The 16113-nt window shown below is 52.8% G+C and overlaps 2 protein-coding genes across 2 annotated transcripts; one reads left to right on the forward strand and one right to left on the reverse strand.

The window, feature by feature from the left end:
* The first annotated feature begins 450 nt into the window (after window positions 1-450).
* On the forward strand, window positions 451-5532 carry LOC106040867 (neuritin-like). The gene is made up of 4 exons (XM_066978173.1): window positions 451-603; window positions 1082-1217; window positions 4314-4550; window positions 4625-5532. The coding sequence occupies exons 1-4, from the start codon at window positions 552-554 to the stop codon at window positions 4647-4649; spliced, it is 450 nt and encodes a 149-aa protein (XP_066834274.1). The 5' UTR covers window positions 451-551; the 3' UTR covers window positions 4650-5532.
* A 2583-nt stretch (window positions 5533-8115) lies between these two features.
* On the reverse strand, window positions 8116-11036 carry SYS1 (SYS1 golgi trafficking protein). The gene is made up of 3 exons (XM_048046375.2): window positions 10823-11036; window positions 10266-10333; window positions 8116-9594 (listed from the first exon to the last, which is right to left on the reverse strand). Exons 1-3 carry the CDS (start codon window positions 10982-10984, stop codon window positions 9354-9356), a joined length of 471 nt encoding a protein of 156 aa, XP_047902332.1. The 5' UTR covers window positions 10985-11036; the 3' UTR covers window positions 8116-9353.
* Window positions 11037-16113: the final 5077 nt, after the last annotated feature.

Raw genomic sequence — 16113 nt, forward strand, 5'->3', positions numbered from 1 at the left:
GAGGGATGGAGGGAGAGAGGGATGGAGGGAGGAGTGGAGGGAAGGAGGGATGGAGGGAGGGGTAGAGGGATGGAGGGGGGGTGGAGGAAGGGATGGAGGGATGGAGGAAGGGATGGAGGGAGGGATGGTGGGAGGGATGGAGGGAGGGGTGAAGGGAGGGATGGAGAGAAGGAGGGAGGGACGGAAGGAGAGACGGGACGGGTTTCGGAATCCAGGAAAGGGGCAGGGCGACCCCAGCCGGGGGCTGTACGAAACCAGCCGGGGGAGGTCCGAAAAGGTCGGGCTGGGGGCTGGCCTCCCCCCCCCCCCCAGGCTCTGCCCCAGCAGCCGCGCAGATCCGGGGGGCGCTGCCCCAGGGGAGCCACGAGGAGCCGGGCTGCCCCCCTCCAGGTGCTAATGAGCGGCGGTCCGGCCCCCTCATTAATTAACCGTGGTCAAAGCCGCTAATTAGCTGCGGCCGGAGCTGGGGCGGGGAGCGCAGGCGGCCATGGGGGGCACCGGCACGGGATTGGAATTGGAATTCGGATTCGGATTGAGATTGGGGTTGCGGGATGGGGCGGCGGCGGGGCACGGCCGTGCTGCTCGTCCTGCTCGTCGCCCTGGGTAAGGCTGCGACCCCCGGCGGGTGGTGGGTGCTGCCCCGGCTGGGGTTTGGGTGCTGGAGCCGGGGAGGTGCTGCCCGGGCTGGGTTTGGGGGCTCTGGGCAGGGGCAATGTCCCGTGCTGGTGTGTGGGGTGTGCAGGGGGGGTGCTGGTGGGGGTCCCCTGCCTCTTGTCCGTGTCGTTGTCCTGTGGCTTTTCTCTGGGGGCTCCTTGCTGACTGTGTCCCCCTGTTCCTGTCCTCAGCTAGAGCAGGGCAGGCAGGGAGGGAGGCACCCAGGCTGCCCCCACATCATCTCTCTGAACCCCCCCCCTCCCCCCCCCCCCAAAACAGGCAGGGCTGGGAAACAAGCGATGGGTGCGTAGTTTGCATGCATCCTGCTCAGAACGGGGAGCTTGCCCTGCCCAGGTTGCCCCAGGAGGGAGGTGGGCACCGTCCCCAAAGGTCTCTGAGCTTGTTCCGTCCCCTCGGTGGCTGGCAGGGCACCGGGCGCTTGGCACTGCGTGCACGGATGTCTACCGAGGCTTCTCGGACTGCGTCCTGAAACTGGGGGAGAACATGGCCACGTACGAGGAGGAGGAGAGCATCGAGCCCCAGGGGCTGCACCGGGTCTGTGGGTGAGTACAGCCCCGTGCTGGGACCCCCTGCGTGTCCCACCCCGTGGGGATGGTCTCTGGGGGGGTGGGATGGGGCCCTGGACCCTCACGGGCTCCCCACCAGCACTGAGAGGACAGGGGCTGGGTGATTGGGGACGCACATCCAGCACCCCTCTGTGCTGCTGTGTGCCTGGATCCCTCCGTGCACGCACCCTGCCTCCCTCTGACCCCAAACACAGGGAGAGCTCCCTGCATCCACCCACCTCCGGGCAGAGCCTGCATCTCTAGCCCCCAGGACTTGCACCGTGACCCCTGTGGGTGTGGGGCTGGCAGGACTCGACCTGGACCCCCAAGCGTTTGGATGGAGGCACCAGGACCTGGCTGCGGGAGGCAGGCTGCCTCCAGCTAGGTGCTGCAGCCCCGGGCAGGCTCGCTGCCTCCCTCCCTTCCCAGCCCATCATCTTTCAGGCTGGAATTGCCACCTGCCCCTGGTATTTTGTGTGACTGCAGCGCTGGGAGGACGTTAACTGTAGGAGACCTAGAATAGTAATGAAAGAGGTAAAAGAACTGAGAGCTAACTACCCTCGGTGCTTTCATTTCTAATTATTTGCTCTGGGGATGCGTTCCCCCGACAGAAACCCCGCTGATGGGGAGCTGGCTGTGTCCTGCTCCTTCTTGCCTCCTTCTCCACTGGACAGCCTAGCTTAGGATGAAATGCCTCCCTGGGATGCAGTGGGAGGCAGGGCTGAAATGGGAACTGCTTTTTCTAGGCTGTGATGTGTGTGGCTCCTTGGTATCAGAAAATAGCCGGGTGTGTGGCTCAGCATGTGCTTGGGGGGCTGCCGGAGGCGTGATTGCTCTCTGCTGAAACTCACAGCTCCCGCTCAAATGAAGTGCAAGAGGAGGTTTTCAACAGGCTCTGGGGCACTAAATAGGAAAGAACAGGACCTGGGAATTGGGGCTCGGGATGGGACCTTCCTGGACAAGCCGACTCCTTGTGCTGGTCCTGGTGGGCAGGTGGCGGTGCGTGGCAAGCTGGGCTCGCTGTGGCTGGAGGAAAAAGATGATGTCCAGTAAAATATTTCTGAGTTATGGCCTTTAACCCCTACCCTCCTCAGCTGCCACCTGCCTGCCCATGGAAGGCGCCGTGCTCCCCTCCCTGGGAGCGTGGGTCAGGGATGGAGACGGGGATGAGAGGCGGGGTGGTGCCGGTGGTGTCGGCACCTCGGCTCTGCGTGCGCAGTGCTTCCCTGCCCGACCGCAGCCTGACCAGATGGAGGCTGTGAAGGGTGAAGGACCGGGGACTGCGATCCCCGCTGAAAGCAGCAGCAGGCTGGAGCTGCTTCTCCCAGCCACGTTTTGCCCAAATATTTAAGCCAGGCTAAACCCTCTCCTGGCAGAGCTGCCTGCTGCCGGCCCGGGGCAGTGGCAGCAGCTCGGGAGCGAACGCGAGGGGTTACCTGGGTTGGCACCGGGCTCTCATTATCTCAGGATATTTATTCTGCCACAGTGACTCTGTTTAATGAACTCGATCACAGCTGGCGTTTTGATGTAAGCCTGGTAAGAAAACTAAATAAAGGAAGTGCTCCTGCCTGCCTGCACAAAGGTGTCATCTCCAGCACGGGGTGCTGAGACCGAAACAAGCTGCCCCTTCCCGTTCGGCTCCCCTCCATCCCAAGGGACCCCGCGGCGAGCTGGTGGCCCAGTGGGGGCAGAGCAATTGCTCTCCTCATTGGAAGAAGTCACGGGGGAAGGTTAGCAGCAAGCAGGCTCAGAGCCTTGTCTGTCCCTTGGCAAAAGCCTTGTTTAGGAGGGAAACTGCGACTTCAAACCACGCTGGGTGATCTGTGCCGGGTCGGCAGCGCTGGGGTCTTGACTGCAGGTGCTGCAGGTCCCTGGGGGCTGCAATCGCCCTAGCCAACAAACCTGATTCGGGAGGAGTTGCCAGGCTTGCTTCTCTGGAGGAGAGGAGGGTCCATGGCGTTTGGAGACTTTCAGACTCCAGCTGGTTTGTTTTGTGGGTTTGTGTCTCCGAAGCGGGGACCTCGCCTGCGAATCCAGCTGCGCTGGGACGCGGCTGTGCTGCCGTGCACGCTGCAGCCTCCCAGGCTGTTGGTCCCCGTCCCTGCCGCATCGCTGCAGTCACAGCAGCCATTGGGAAGTCAGGAACTGAGCCTAACGCTCCACGAGCCTCAAACACTCAGCAGCCACCCCCCAAAAAAACCCAAACAGAACCCAGGCAGGGGGAGCCGCTTCTGGTCCCTCCCGGAGCAGGGCAGGGAGACGCGGCTCAGCCTGGTGCCTGCTGTCCTTGCCTGTGGGCAGCTGCAGGGCAGGGAACTCATTGGAAACAGCTCAAAAGCAGCTTCTCCACCACCCCCCGGTTTCTTTGTCAAGGGTAAGAGGGAGATCTGGGGAAGGAGAAAGCCCTGAGAGATCTGGATAGAAGCAGCGGGGTCGGTCCTGGAGGCTGCTGGCACCCGCTGCACCTTTTCTAGACCTGTGCCTATTTTGTGTTTCTGTTTCTGGAGCTCCTCAGAAGTCTCTTGTCATTGAATGGCTTCTGTTTGTGCAGAATAATACCGAGATAAATAGAGGTGTCTAATGAGAACACAGTTCCCCAGCCTCTGCTGATATGTTATTTATAAATCCACAAGAGGCTGCAGCAGCTGTTGTTCTCTCTCCGTGCCTGTGTTTTGCCCCGAATCAGCCTGAAGAAAGCCATAAATGCAGTGTGCTGGGCCTTTGACCTCAGTTTCAGATGTTCAGGGTGCTCAGTGCTGAAAGGAAACACGTTGATGAAAAATAATGGATTTTACTGACTTGCAAGGGAAAAAAAAAATAATTTCAGTGATGTTTGGAATTTTAGCCAAGATGCTCTGAGAGACTGCGGAGGGGATGGGTAACGGTGTGGGGAAGGAGAAAGAGCAGTGGAGGGCTGTAGGGCCAGGCTCCTCGCGTGGCTCCTGGCGAGCTGTTCTCACCCCACAGCTGGACAGTTCCTCCAAAAAACTGAGGCTGCAGCTGCTTGCAGGGCCGGCACAGGGCAGCGAGGCTCTGCCTGGCTCCTTGGCCTCCCCACACGCAAGGACTGACGGTGCTGTCTCCGGGCTGCAGGTACTGGGATGAATTTCACATCTGTGCCCTGACGGTGCTCTGGGAGTGCCAGAAGGAAGCAGCGGCTGTCTGGGAGATGCTGAGGAGGGAGGCCCAAAAGGTCAAGTTTCGAGGCAGCTTGTTTGACCTCTGCAGCCCCAGCACGGCCCAGAGCTCTGCCTGGACCCAGGTTCCCAAAGTTTCTGTCCTCGGCATCCCCCTCATCGTCACTTGGCTGAACTCAGGACCCGCAGCTCTGTAAGTACCGCAACAGAGGTGGGGGCAGCGCGTCGTGGCACCTTTCTGATCACTTTCTTCTCCAAACCCTTGAGGATTACGGTGTGTGGTGCTCAGTGAACACTCAGCGCTGTCCCGTATCTGAGACATGGAGGAGCCCGGCAGCATCTTGTGGGTTTTGTTGTTCCTCTGTAATTTGGGATAATGCTTGTCCCCTTTTGCCTCAAGGCGCAGGCGTGGCTCTGGCTGCCTGCAGAATTTGTGGACTGTACACGTGGGATGGAGGACTTGGGGAAAAATGGGAAATTGCCTGTGAACACTGAAATTCTCTGGTTGTGAACACTGAATTCTTTTTGCACTCTTCTATGGTTATTGAATGGAAACCTGTTAGTGTAGCTGCCTGTTTCCACCAGATCGACTCCTCAGATTTTTGACTTAGGCACTGAAAATTAGACGGGAATTTTCACACTGGTATTTGTGAGGTGCTGGGGATGGTGTACGTCCTGCCAAAAGCATAGAGGAACTGGCCATCTGTCTTTGAGGACACTTTGAAAACCCACTAAAGGATAATCACAGGTGCATGACTTCTTCACTAGCACACATCTGGACTCCTGAGTAACTCCTGTGTTATGTGTAAATCCCTTTTCTAAGGAAACGGAAAGGCAAAAATATTTGTGAGGAAAAGGGGTGCCAAGCTACCTTTAAAAAAAAAATAAAATTATTTATGGCAACTCTTTTGCTTTACAGCTTTTCCCAGTGGTACCTGTAAGCAGCTCTGTGGGTAACTGTGTAATTCCAGAGAATTAAATTTTGTTGTAGAGGCTGAGGCTATTTGTCCTGCGTCTTGTTTGAAAGCAGTCTCTTCTAGCTTCCTTTGCGGCTTTGGTACAAGCATCAAAAGTATTTTCGATAGAGGGGTGCTTGCGTGGGACTCCTGGGTGTGCTATAAAAACTCAGATACTGGGCAGCGTGAGGCAGCTGTGCTTTAAGGATGCTGATGAAGCTCTGTGCCCTGCCTTACTGCACAGGGCCATGGGAGCTGGAGACACAGCATGGGCCTGTTACCTGCTCCTGGGAAGGTCTGGGGCCAGCCCCTTGCTAAGAAGAGCACCGTGAGCCTTGCTGGGTCTTCCTGCTGCTCCAGTGTGCTCCCCATGTGGTGCTGCTGCTCCTGGATGGGGAAAGAGCTGGCTTCATCATGCCCTAAATTAGGGCTCAACAGCTGGATGTGGCTGTGAACTGCATGTTCTAATTAAGGGACCCAGCTGTCTTTCATCAGATCTGAATTGTCCGTGTTTAACTAACAGGGTATTTCAGTCTGACTTCCCTAAGTACATCACTTTGGCTGTTTGCACAGACTGGCCACTTATCAAGGCACTTGTGGTGTTCTCAGTAAGGGAACAGTGGTTCAGGGCTCTTTAATCACATTCCTCTCCTGGCACTCCTGTGTTCTCTTACCTGCTCTATCACCTATCCTTCAGCTCCAGGAGGGAAGGAATGGATGGAGGAACATTCCCAGATGTAAGCTGGTGAGGAGCAGCTGGTGTTCAGACAGCACTTCAGTGCAAGGTTAAACAGGCTTTCTGCAGCCACCACTTAGGTACTGAGCATCGCTGGCACAAAGCCTGATGATACGTGGGGGAGAAAGGCGAAACCAGAGCACTGCAGAGCCTGGACTGAACCACTTGGCTGTCTTGGTTTCCTTTCTATTCTGCTCCAACAGTGTATGTTGCTTGATCCAGTCTCCCCTTCCCCCATTACCTTTTTTCCAGCCTGTTGTTTGCAGCAGGGGAAAGCTGAGGAGGTGAGTATTGCATGCAGCCAAGGCTGGAGTCTTTTGAATCCAGAAACTGCACCTGATTCATCTTTAGGGTAGGTGTTTAATGCCTTTAGGGAAACAAATAAGCCCCTCATAATTACCCTTCCTTAACTTCTCTTTGAATTTGGCATCTTCTCTTAAAATTTTGTACTTTTAAATGGCTTTGGAGGGGGAAAAAATGTAGAAGTTGCAGCAGAGATCTCCAAGAACCCAGAGACCTTTTTGCAAACCTTGGGTGCAGATAGCTAGCTGATACTACCACTGTCTCTAAGAAGAGCAGGTGTTGGGGAAAATCTTCCCTGAAAGCAAATCCAACTCCATTGCACACACAAAAAAAAGAAAATTCATTAAGAAACAAAGACCATCTGCCACTATTCAGGTATGGAGCAGCAGAATTTTTTAAAGCCAAAGGTGCTGCGGAGACCTGACAATGCACACAACTGATAACTAGGTTTCACAATATGGGAGTGATGAATTTCAGAGGTTTTCTCCTCAACTAGTATTTATTTTTTTGCAGAACTTCCCCTATGACTAGGACAGCTACGGTAGATTTCCTTTATAAAATAAAAAGCACTGTACAGATTGATCCCTCAAAGGGAGCCTGCTTAAAGAAAGCACCGCTAATCCTACAGCATGCTTCATGCTAGTGCAGCGTGCTGGATGTCCCACAGCCTTGGTGTTGGATCCAGGTTTGGTAAGTCGTCTTGTGTCCTTGCTCTACCCAAGTGTCCCCAGATACAAAGCTGCACTGAAACTTCGGATCCCCCTGCAAGGAAGTCTGTGAAAAGCAGTCAAAGCATATCTTATGCATACAGAAAGTAAGGAGGTAAGTGTTCCTTGGTCTAAAGTCTTCATCCCTGTTCCTCCAGGGGAACAAAGCTAGCACCTCTTTAACGCGGTCTCACAGCAACCCTGGGATCTGCTGTCTGTTCTCCTTTAGGAAATGGGACTAATGTGACTTCTCTCCTCTCCTTTACGTGTGCTCACTTGTATTCATTCACCCAGTCCTCTGTTCCACAGTTGCCTGGAGATCATCCCTAAGCAACACAGGAACACTGGGATTTGGTGTGGTATTCAGCCTTGAATTAAACCTGCAAACCTTCCCTGCGCAGGGCTGGGACATTCATTCTCAATACTAACAACAAAAAGCAGGAGAGGACAAAATGACCCTGAAAGAGTCTTAAAATACAACTGATGATAGCGAGCCAGCGTTCGGCAGCCCCAAGGCAGAGCATGCTCTGTGCTGTGTGCCGTGATCGTTCACATGGATCTCGTTTCTGAAGGAGATACTGGCACCTACTGGAAGACCGAGCACCAGTTTGTTTATGTCTGGGCTGAATGTGACTGAAAGGAAGGCAAGTATCCTCACATGGGAGAAACCAGCAGGTTTTAAGGAGGGACAAAGTGTCTTGCTGAGTTCACAGCAGAGTTAGAGGGGGAGCAGTAGGAAATGACCTCGGGGTGACCGTCCAGAAAGTTTTGGCTCTTGCACAGAAAAACTTGTGTAAACTTTTTCCTCTGAAAAACTGCTGCTGTACTCATGATGGGACTAAAACTGGGCTTAAAGGGGGTTTGGTTAGCAATAGGTACTGGTGAAATCTCAGACTACAAAAAGTTCTGTCTAAACACATACAGCCATCAATCCTTCCTTCTCTGCAGCAACCCCCCAAAATACTTTGTCAGAATTTCACCCTGCCTGAATCCATAGTACCTGGATAGTAGAGCACAAATTGAAATAGTTTCTTACCAGTAATAAAAGTCAAAAGAGCAACTTCAAAGAGTTTATCAACCTCAAATCATCCCATCAACTCTCAACAAACTAAATTAGCAAATAATTTACACAAATTGGCATTTACAAACATCGACATACAAAGGAAGGTTACTGCAGCAAGATGCTGCACAGGAGAACAATCTTTCTTTAGGACTTGCTTTGCCCTCTTCTGGGATCTCACAAACAAAACACCCCTTAGCAGACAGGATGCAGGTCTGCTCTTTAGCTGTAAGGTTTTTGTTTGTGGTGGCCCAACAGGTGAGGTTTTTTGAAGCATCTCTAACTGACGGTGCATCCTATCACTTTGAGAACCAAGTAGCAGTTTCTTACTTGAATAAACGGTACCCCAATCAGGCTAGCTCTGCTGCTAGATTTCTGAAGCCTGACAGGAAGACCCAGGCAACTGGGAATGGTAGTGTGGCTCTAGAAACTTTTGCAGATTTCCCCCAAAACAGCTCCAGCCCAGGACTAAGCATGTGGAGGTCCTGGGCTGCTGACGTGCTTCCTGAAGCGAGTGTTATGCTGCCTGATTTCCCAAGACACTTCTGTTGCCACAATACAGACATTCATGGTATTTCTTGAAGTGCTTAGCTTCCCAGTAACACACTCACAGCAACATAATACTTTTATTATTACAAAAGATTTCTTCAGCAAACTGCTGTCTGACATCTCTATGTATTAAACATGGAAACAGCAAACAAACCCATCTAAGATTATAGGTTATTTAGGGTCTCAGCTGGTGATTCACATTAAAGTACAGTTATGTTCTTTTTCCCCTGCCCATTCACTTCCTTGACTTCTTTCCAACCAAAGCACATGTGAATTACAACCTGGTAGCAGCAGCTCCTGGCCCCACTGCTCACTGTGCCAGCTCCTGCTAGATGAGCTGACCACTGCAATACCCATACAGGGACCTCTCACATTTGCTTAATTCCAGGTGCTCCTCAGGCATGAAGATTTGCTACTTGGTTTTTAACAGTCTCATGAATGAAGAGCTTAAGAGCACACTTGCCATACAGTCATTAATGCTTTGTGTTAATAAAATAAACATCTGCTCCTCCCCGTTGTCTGATGATGACAGAGGAGATGCTCACACTCACGCAGTCACCAAGATCTTAAAAAAAAAAAAAGTCTAAACAGACCTGCTGTGCTTCTTCAGTGATGACTTTCAGGCATTAGATGTACTTGTGCTGGAAACAATGATGCAATGCAGCATGTTGTTGCCAGAGCAAGTTTATACGTTGGATTTGGGAGCAGAATTCAGTGGGATTTCTCTGAGTTCTATCCTCATGCAGAGGTATTCCCCAATTGCAGCCATGAGCGCTGTGCAGACGATGTGCACCAGCCACCACGTCAGAGTTGAGGGAAAGTGCGAGTTATAAATCCAGCAGCCCAGAAGATGGAAGAAGTGAACTGTGACTGTGAAATCCAGGCACTGCTTTCCTCTTCGGATGAAGTACAGCAACCCCAGAGCACTGCAAAGTAAAGACAGAGATGAATAAACACACTGCACTGTGCCTGTGGAAAAGGGGATATGGCAAGATCTATTAGGAATTGTTGGTGCTAGTTATCAAGATGTTTTAGGACTTCTTAACTGTTTTAAGGATAGGTCGTTCCTCACCTTGCTCACGGATGCTGTAGCAAGATTTAAATGGCTTACAGCATTTTAATTATATGATGGCAGGCAAATGAGTTTTTAGCTTAAAAATTCCTGCCTGGCTCTCTGCACTATCTCCCCCAGTAATCTCTGCCTAGTGGCAGGCACAAAGTACAGTACAGTTTACAGATCAGTCTTTGCTGAGACTCATTAATTCTACTGTTCAGTAAAATCTCTCACGGGAGCAAGACTCATTTTTGGACTGGGAAACTGAGGCAGTAAAGAGAAATGACTTATCCGGGATCAGGGTAAGTCACCTTCAGAGCCAGCGGTTCCCAGCTGGCCTCCTCTCCAGACCAGAGGGACAGGGAATAACCTGACCTAAACAGACGTGCTCGACCAGGCACTGGGCTTCCAGGAGGTGTTGTAAGAGAGGCAGTGGTCACGCTGAATTCTCACAAAGTTCAGTGTTATGAAAGAGTAAGCACAAGACACCGGAACCGTTGGAATAACAGCAGTGCTACGTGTTCTAGCTATTTGCTGACTTACCAGGTGAGTGCATTGAGGACGAAAGCCATCATGGAGAGCCTCCCAGGTGGGGTTGAGAAGCCTAAAATCTGCACAGCGTTATTAGTAAGAAACCACAGCACACACCACAGCCAACCTCACCCCACAGCCAGCCACACAGGCACTGCCCTGCGCCCGCTACGCTCCGTAAGAAGGGCCGGGGCGGTGACAGCAGCCCTCCCACCAGCCCTGCCGGGGGTGCCCCCACAAAAAGCACACCTCTGCCTCACCCCGGGGCGCTGCCAGCCGTGGGGGCGCGTACCCCAACGCTGGGGTACGACACAACACAGGGGGTGCGCTGTACCCCAACACTGGGCTATAGCACACTGTGCGGGGGGCTGCCCGCTCTGGGGGTACCCCGCAGGGACCTGATGCCGCCCAGAGCCCCGGCCGCCTCTGGATTCACTCTGGGGGCTCCTACGAAGCAACCCCAGGCCCGGGACCCCCACACGGAGCTCGGTTTCCCCAGGGGGGCAGCCCCGGGAAGGGGGGCAGCCCCTGCCCGGCACCGGGCCCGTCTCCACGCCGCCCCTCCTCACCTCGTCGCTGAAGACCTGGTGCAGGGAGGGCCGGGTGCTGCCGAGGGCGCCGAGGAGGGCGAGCCAGAGGCCGAGCGAGCTGTAGTAGCCGGCCTGCAGCAGCACCATCTGCGCCACGATCAGCGCCGGGTCCCACACGTAGCTGCGGAACTGCGCCGCCATCTCACGGCGGATGGGGCCGCGGGGCGGCGGGGGGCAGCGCCCCGCAGCGGCCGGGAGGACCCGGCGATGGGGCCCGGGGCGCCTTGCGAGCCGGCCGCTCCGTGGGCTTCTCCTTTTCCAGCTCTGTGGTGGCTCCTTTGCCCTGTGGGCCCTGGTCAAGCGGCGTTAAGGCGTGGAAGGAGCGCTGCCCGGCGGCGTTCATTTCCATCTCTCTCCCACCGCCCGTGGGGTCCCAGCCCGCTGCCCGCCCGTCCCTGCTTTAGCATTTGGCCCTAGAGCACCAGGTGTGTGCTCGGGCAACACCTTTGTGTCTCAAGGCTGCTCATGTGTAGGGCTCGGCTTGTTTTTTGGGAGGGTCTCTACTGTTACACAGTGTTTTCTTCTTTGTATGCCTCACACAAGGGGCGGGTGCCGGAGTCCCTCCTGCCCTGCTGTGCCCGCTCTGTGACCCGCTTCTGGCTGCCGAAGCTCATTTTTGGGGCCTGAACGAGCTTCCCTGCCCACATGGCTCCTGGCATGAGAGCCATCGCTGCCCGCACACCCGTGTCGCCAAGGCTGCGGGACAGCGGAGCCATCCAGAGGTAAGATTTCAGTGTAGGAGGGCGAGGGGCGGCCACAGAGCTCTCAGTGGCTGCAAAAGAGAGGAGGAGGCTGAAGGAGGAAGGCAGTTTCATGGGAGGCGGTGGGTGAGCATCAGTCGTGGGCGTGGAATACTTCTGGCTATGGGAACTCAGATTACGATCTCTGGTATTCTCTCGTGACGTTTTTTCCACTTCCCAGTAAGGGAAGTTCCACATGCTGCTTTGCTGCGTGTTTCTCCTTGTTCTGTGGATGTCACTGCGCCGATGCACGTTTGACATGTTTCCCTCCCTGTTCCCGGACCTGTTGCTCCTAGGAAGGATTATGCAAGGCTGCACGCTGCGGATGTGGGCCCTGACTGCTGAGTTTTCACATGGGCCTTCAGAGAGTTTGTCTCTGCTGAAACTTACAACTTTAGTGAGTGTAAAAGTGAGCATGGGAAAATCCCGGGCCCTATCAAAGCTGCCTGCTGGCAGCACATTGCCGAGCATGAATTGTGAGGCTCAACACATCCTCTGGTAGTTCTTGGTAGAAATCGGTTTCCTTTCCTGAAGTCTGCTGCGCTTGCCTCTCTGAGATGTGCAAGCCATCACATACATACTAACTTTCACTTCCCTGGTTCCTTTTTAAGCTTTGTAGGACTAAATTTCCTTTGCCAGCAAAAATTCTGGTTGTTTCGTCAGAGCTGACTAAAACTCCACGCTTGTGTAACAGAAGTCATGGCAGGGCTGTTGGTGTAATTGCTGGGTATCTTTCCTCAGCCTCAGTCATCAGCAACAATATTTCTGCTTTATCCGATAGCCCCTGGGATCACACGGTACGAGATAGTGTTTTGGGAGGTACCTGCTTGAATTCCTTCCAGATTTGTGTCCTCCCTGCTTGGTTGCTGCCCCATAATTGAAGCTGTCAGTGTGGCAGCAGTCACGTCAGACACGCGAGTTCGGATCCCTCCTGCGCTGCAGGGGGAACAGTCGCATGCAGAGGCAGCGAGGTGCCGCGGCACGAAGCTCCGCGCTCAGTCCTGGGGGTCATCTGCAGCCCATCTCGCGAGATCCTGGCTGGCATGGTGATGGCACACGGTGTGGTTGGGTTTGTTCGTCTCCCGAGTCCAGCTCTTCCTCCTCCCCAAGCTGCCCCTGCTTACAGGGCCGTGTCCTCCTCCTGAAAGAGAAGATCTCACCAAGGGGAGCCTCGCTTCGCACCTCTTCTCTGCAGGAAGGGTTAAAGTGGACCTGGAAAGGAAAAGTTTGGGGGAAATAAGTGCATTTTCAGTTTTCATTTTCTTCTTCTTAGATGAAACGAAAGTCGCACACAGCTGTGGAGGAAAGATGTGTTAAGGGGGAAAGGGATGTCGAAGCACAGAGGTTATGCTTTCTAGCTTACCACAGTACATGTTGCTTGCCTGGCGTCTGATTAGAATGTCCTTTTCTAAGCAGCTGACTGTTTTGTGCGTGACACCTGCGTGTCATGAAGAGCAGCAGGTGGAAGAAGAAATGGCGATATGCCCAGGACACAGCAGATGCCCTGAGAATGTACCCGGATCACATGTAACTTCTCTATCAGGGGGATGGAATAAGAATGCCCTATTTAGCCAGGGATTCTTTCCATAAGAAACGGCTGTATAGGACAGTATTGTTTTGCCTCCTCAGGAATCATGTCCTAAAACAGGAAGTTATTTGTTTAGATCATCTACATTTTACTAACTGACGTACAAAGGGCAGTGCTGCTATCTGAACTGATCTTTGCTGGGGTTCATTTACCCCTTGGAAGGTAGGATGTTTTTTAAACTCTACCTAGGGTTTCTCAGTGCTTGAGAAAAATATCTTTTCCTGCCCAGTGCAGTAGCATTTGTGATCTAGAATTGTCTAACATGGCTCAGCATATGGCCTCAGGATTATCTAGGTATTTCTTCGTATGTCGTATAAAAATGCAATTCCCCTCTCTCCAAATGTAGTTGGACACTGCATTCTACTTCCAGCGTGTTTGTGTCATGTATTGGGAACTGGCAGGCATTTATGTTTATTTTCAGTGTAAGAGTTAGTTAACTGCTCACTAAGGAACACGGGGTTAGGAACAATTGTGGCTCGCCTATGTTATTTCTCTGCCAACTAATTTTAAATGGAGAAGGGAACCGATACACCTTGAATGTGAGCATTCACTGCCTGGAACAAATATGAGGCTTGGCGTGTGTTTTTTTTTTCTTTTGTTTTTTTTTTTTTCCTTCTGCTTCCCTCACTTTTAGTGAGGCTTCAGGAGAGTACAGTTCAGTCAAGCATTTTTCTGTCTGGGTCCATTTGTCCTGTCACTCTTGGTGAATGTCATATACCCACGATTTTTCTGCATTGTTCCAGAGAGAGGAGAACGGCAGTGTTTTAAGAAGAGACATTTGAAGGGCAAAATGAAACAGGCTACTTTATGTCATGGTTTTAAAGAACCGTGTTACGATTTTTGTGGCTGCATTTCCTCTCATATGATTGTTTTTGAGACACTGAACGTTTTGTGTGTGTGGTAGGGAGGTAGAACTACAGAATGAACTTTGAAAATGTCATCGGTAGAGTTATATAAATTTGTTCTCGAGGTTGGAAAATACATTAGGGTCTAGTTTAATTTTCTCTCCTGTTTTCCAGAAGCCCAAGATTTCTTTCAGGTTATTTGCAGGATTGTGCACGCAGATGTGACTGTGACGGACGATGGCGTGGTCCCAGGGCCAGGGAGGCAGGCTGGCTCCTGTCCCCTCTGTCAGAGCAGGAATGCCCACCGTGATCAGAACTTCCCTACGAGGGAAAATGGGGTCTGGTGCCACGCAGAGGGATTTTGTAGTGGACGGATGTGTGTTGAGGGGTATAAAAGCCAGGAGGTGTATTGTGCTTGTTGCAAGAGGAAGTTAACAGGAAAGTCAGCATTGTTCGTAGCCACAGTACAGGCAGCTGTCTTCGAAAGCACTTTTGTGGTTGCTGCTTTACCTGGAAAGAGGTGTGGAGGGATCACAGCACACAAACACGGGCCTCATGCAGCGGGTTAGGGAGGAGTACACGGCTTCTGCCCACCTTGTGCTGCTGAGGCCGTCCCTGCCTGACAGATGCTGTCGTAGCAGGGGCCAGCCTTTGCACACTCACCCCATCCCATGTGCCTGTTCCTTCCTGCCTTCTGCTGCCCACCTCTGTGGGGTGTCCAGAGCTGGAGGCTGACGAGAGCTGGGCTCCCCGCCGCGCCAGGAGTGGCTCTTTGATCAGCTACTCTGCGTGATGAAACAAGGGTAATAAGGAAGGGGAGTAATCCAGCCCCCAGCGCAGAGCCCTCCCTGACGTCCTCAACGGCCTTGGGTGCTGAGGTGAACTAGAGGTTTACTGATAAATCGCTGTCCTGAGCACAGGGGGGCAGTTACTACAGGAAACTCCATCCCCGCCTCCAGGTCAGTTCCTGCCCCTACCTGGCTGTGTGCCGTCTTCAGATTTTATGTTTGCAAGCTCAGAGCAGCGCTCCTTGTCAGTTCATATGGAACCGGCCCCGCAGCCGATTCAGGACAGTGCTGCAAGGACGGTCTCCTGCCAGCAAAGTCACCGTGCAGGTACAGTCCTAACACAACACGACGAGACCTCGTGGCCTCAGCTCGCACCCTCCGTGTATATTTCTTCCCAAAGGCAGTTGGGAAGGCTGCTTCACCTGAGAGATGTCTTTGCTTTGAGGGTCAGCGTGTAAACATGGGACGGGGAGGCCACAAGGTCTCATGGGGCAGCACGGGAGCGGTGGAGCGGGCTGAGAACCAGATCTAGCAGAGTTTGGATCCGTAACGGGCTGATGGGGTCGTGGCACATGCGCTTTGTAGTCTGGGCATTGCTTCCTCATTAAGAATATATTGTACTCTCTATAAAATAAAATAAAAAAAAGTGCAATCCAGGGTGACCTGCAGTGTGAACAAGGGACAAAGGGCATGCCAGGATGGTAGTTCAGGTGCACCCCAGGCTGTTACAGGGCAGGAACTGATGCCGTCAACAAACACAACCAAATACCCATCATCAGGCAAAGTAATTAATGGCAAGAAAAACCTGAAATAGTTAAACTCTGCTGTCGTGTTTTTTTTTTTTTAGCTACCCGGGTTTTTTTGCACATGCTGCTTACACAGAAAATAGATGGAGCGGTTTCATTTTCTGTCTCCAAAAAGGACTGCGTGATGTAACACGCCGCCCGATAACCGCAGCGGTGGCAGAGACTCAAACAGAAAGTCCCGCTCGGCTTTCTGGAAATGTAACACTGTCACTTGTGGAATGCTGCGAAAACGAGAACAAATACCGTGTGTTTGCTTTCCCCCTCCTTTTCCCTTTCTCTCCCCCCATTTTCTTTTTCCTTTTCTCCCCTCCCCTTTTCCTTTTCCCTTCTGCCTTTTTTTTCCCTTCCCCTTTTTTCCTTTCTCCCCCTCCCTTTTCCTTTTGCCTTTCTCCCCCCCTTTTTTCACTCTCCCCTTCATTTCCATTTCTCCCCCCTTTTCTTTTTCCCTTCCCCCTTTTCCTTTTCCCTTCCCTTTTCTCGCCCTTTTTCCTTTTCCCTTCCCC

This window comes from Anser cygnoides, chromosome 16 (assembly GCF_040182565.1).
Source record: "Anser cygnoides isolate HZ-2024a breed goose chromosome 16, Taihu_goose_T2T_genome, whole genome shotgun sequence".
In the NCBI taxonomy this organism is placed as follows: domain Eukaryota; kingdom Metazoa; phylum Chordata; class Aves; order Anseriformes; family Anatidae; genus Anser; species Anser cygnoides.

What these genes read in the sequence shown, in the direction of transcription:
- SYS1 (XM_048046375.2), bottom strand. Translation starts at nt 10,984, where the DNA reads ATGGCGGCGCAGTTCCGCAGCTACGTGTGGGACCCGGCGCTGATCGTG. An exon ending in ACCAGGTCTTCAGCGACGAG is followed by an intron (nt 10,334 to 10,822) that starts GTGAGGAGGGGC and finishes AACGCTGTGCAG; the next exon opens with ATTTTAGGCTTCTCAACCCC. An exon ending in GTCCTCAATGCACTCACCTG is followed by an intron (nt 9,595 to 10,265) that starts GTAAGTCAGCAA and finishes TTTACTTTGCAG; the next exon opens with TGCTCTGGGGTTGCTGTACT.
- LOC106040867 (XM_066978173.1), top strand. Translation starts at nt 552, where the DNA reads ATGGGGCGGCGGCGGGGCACGGCCGTGCTGCTCGTCCTGCTCGTCGCC. An exon ending in GGGCTGCACCGGGTCTGTGG is followed by an intron (nt 1,218 to 4,313) that starts GTGAGTACAGCC and finishes TCCGGGCTGCAG; the next exon opens with GTACTGGGATGAATTTCACA. An exon ending in AACTCAGGACCCGCAGCTCT is followed by an intron (nt 4,551 to 4,624) that starts GTAAGTACCGCA and finishes CAAACCCTTGAG; the next exon opens with GATTACGGTGTGTGGTGCTC.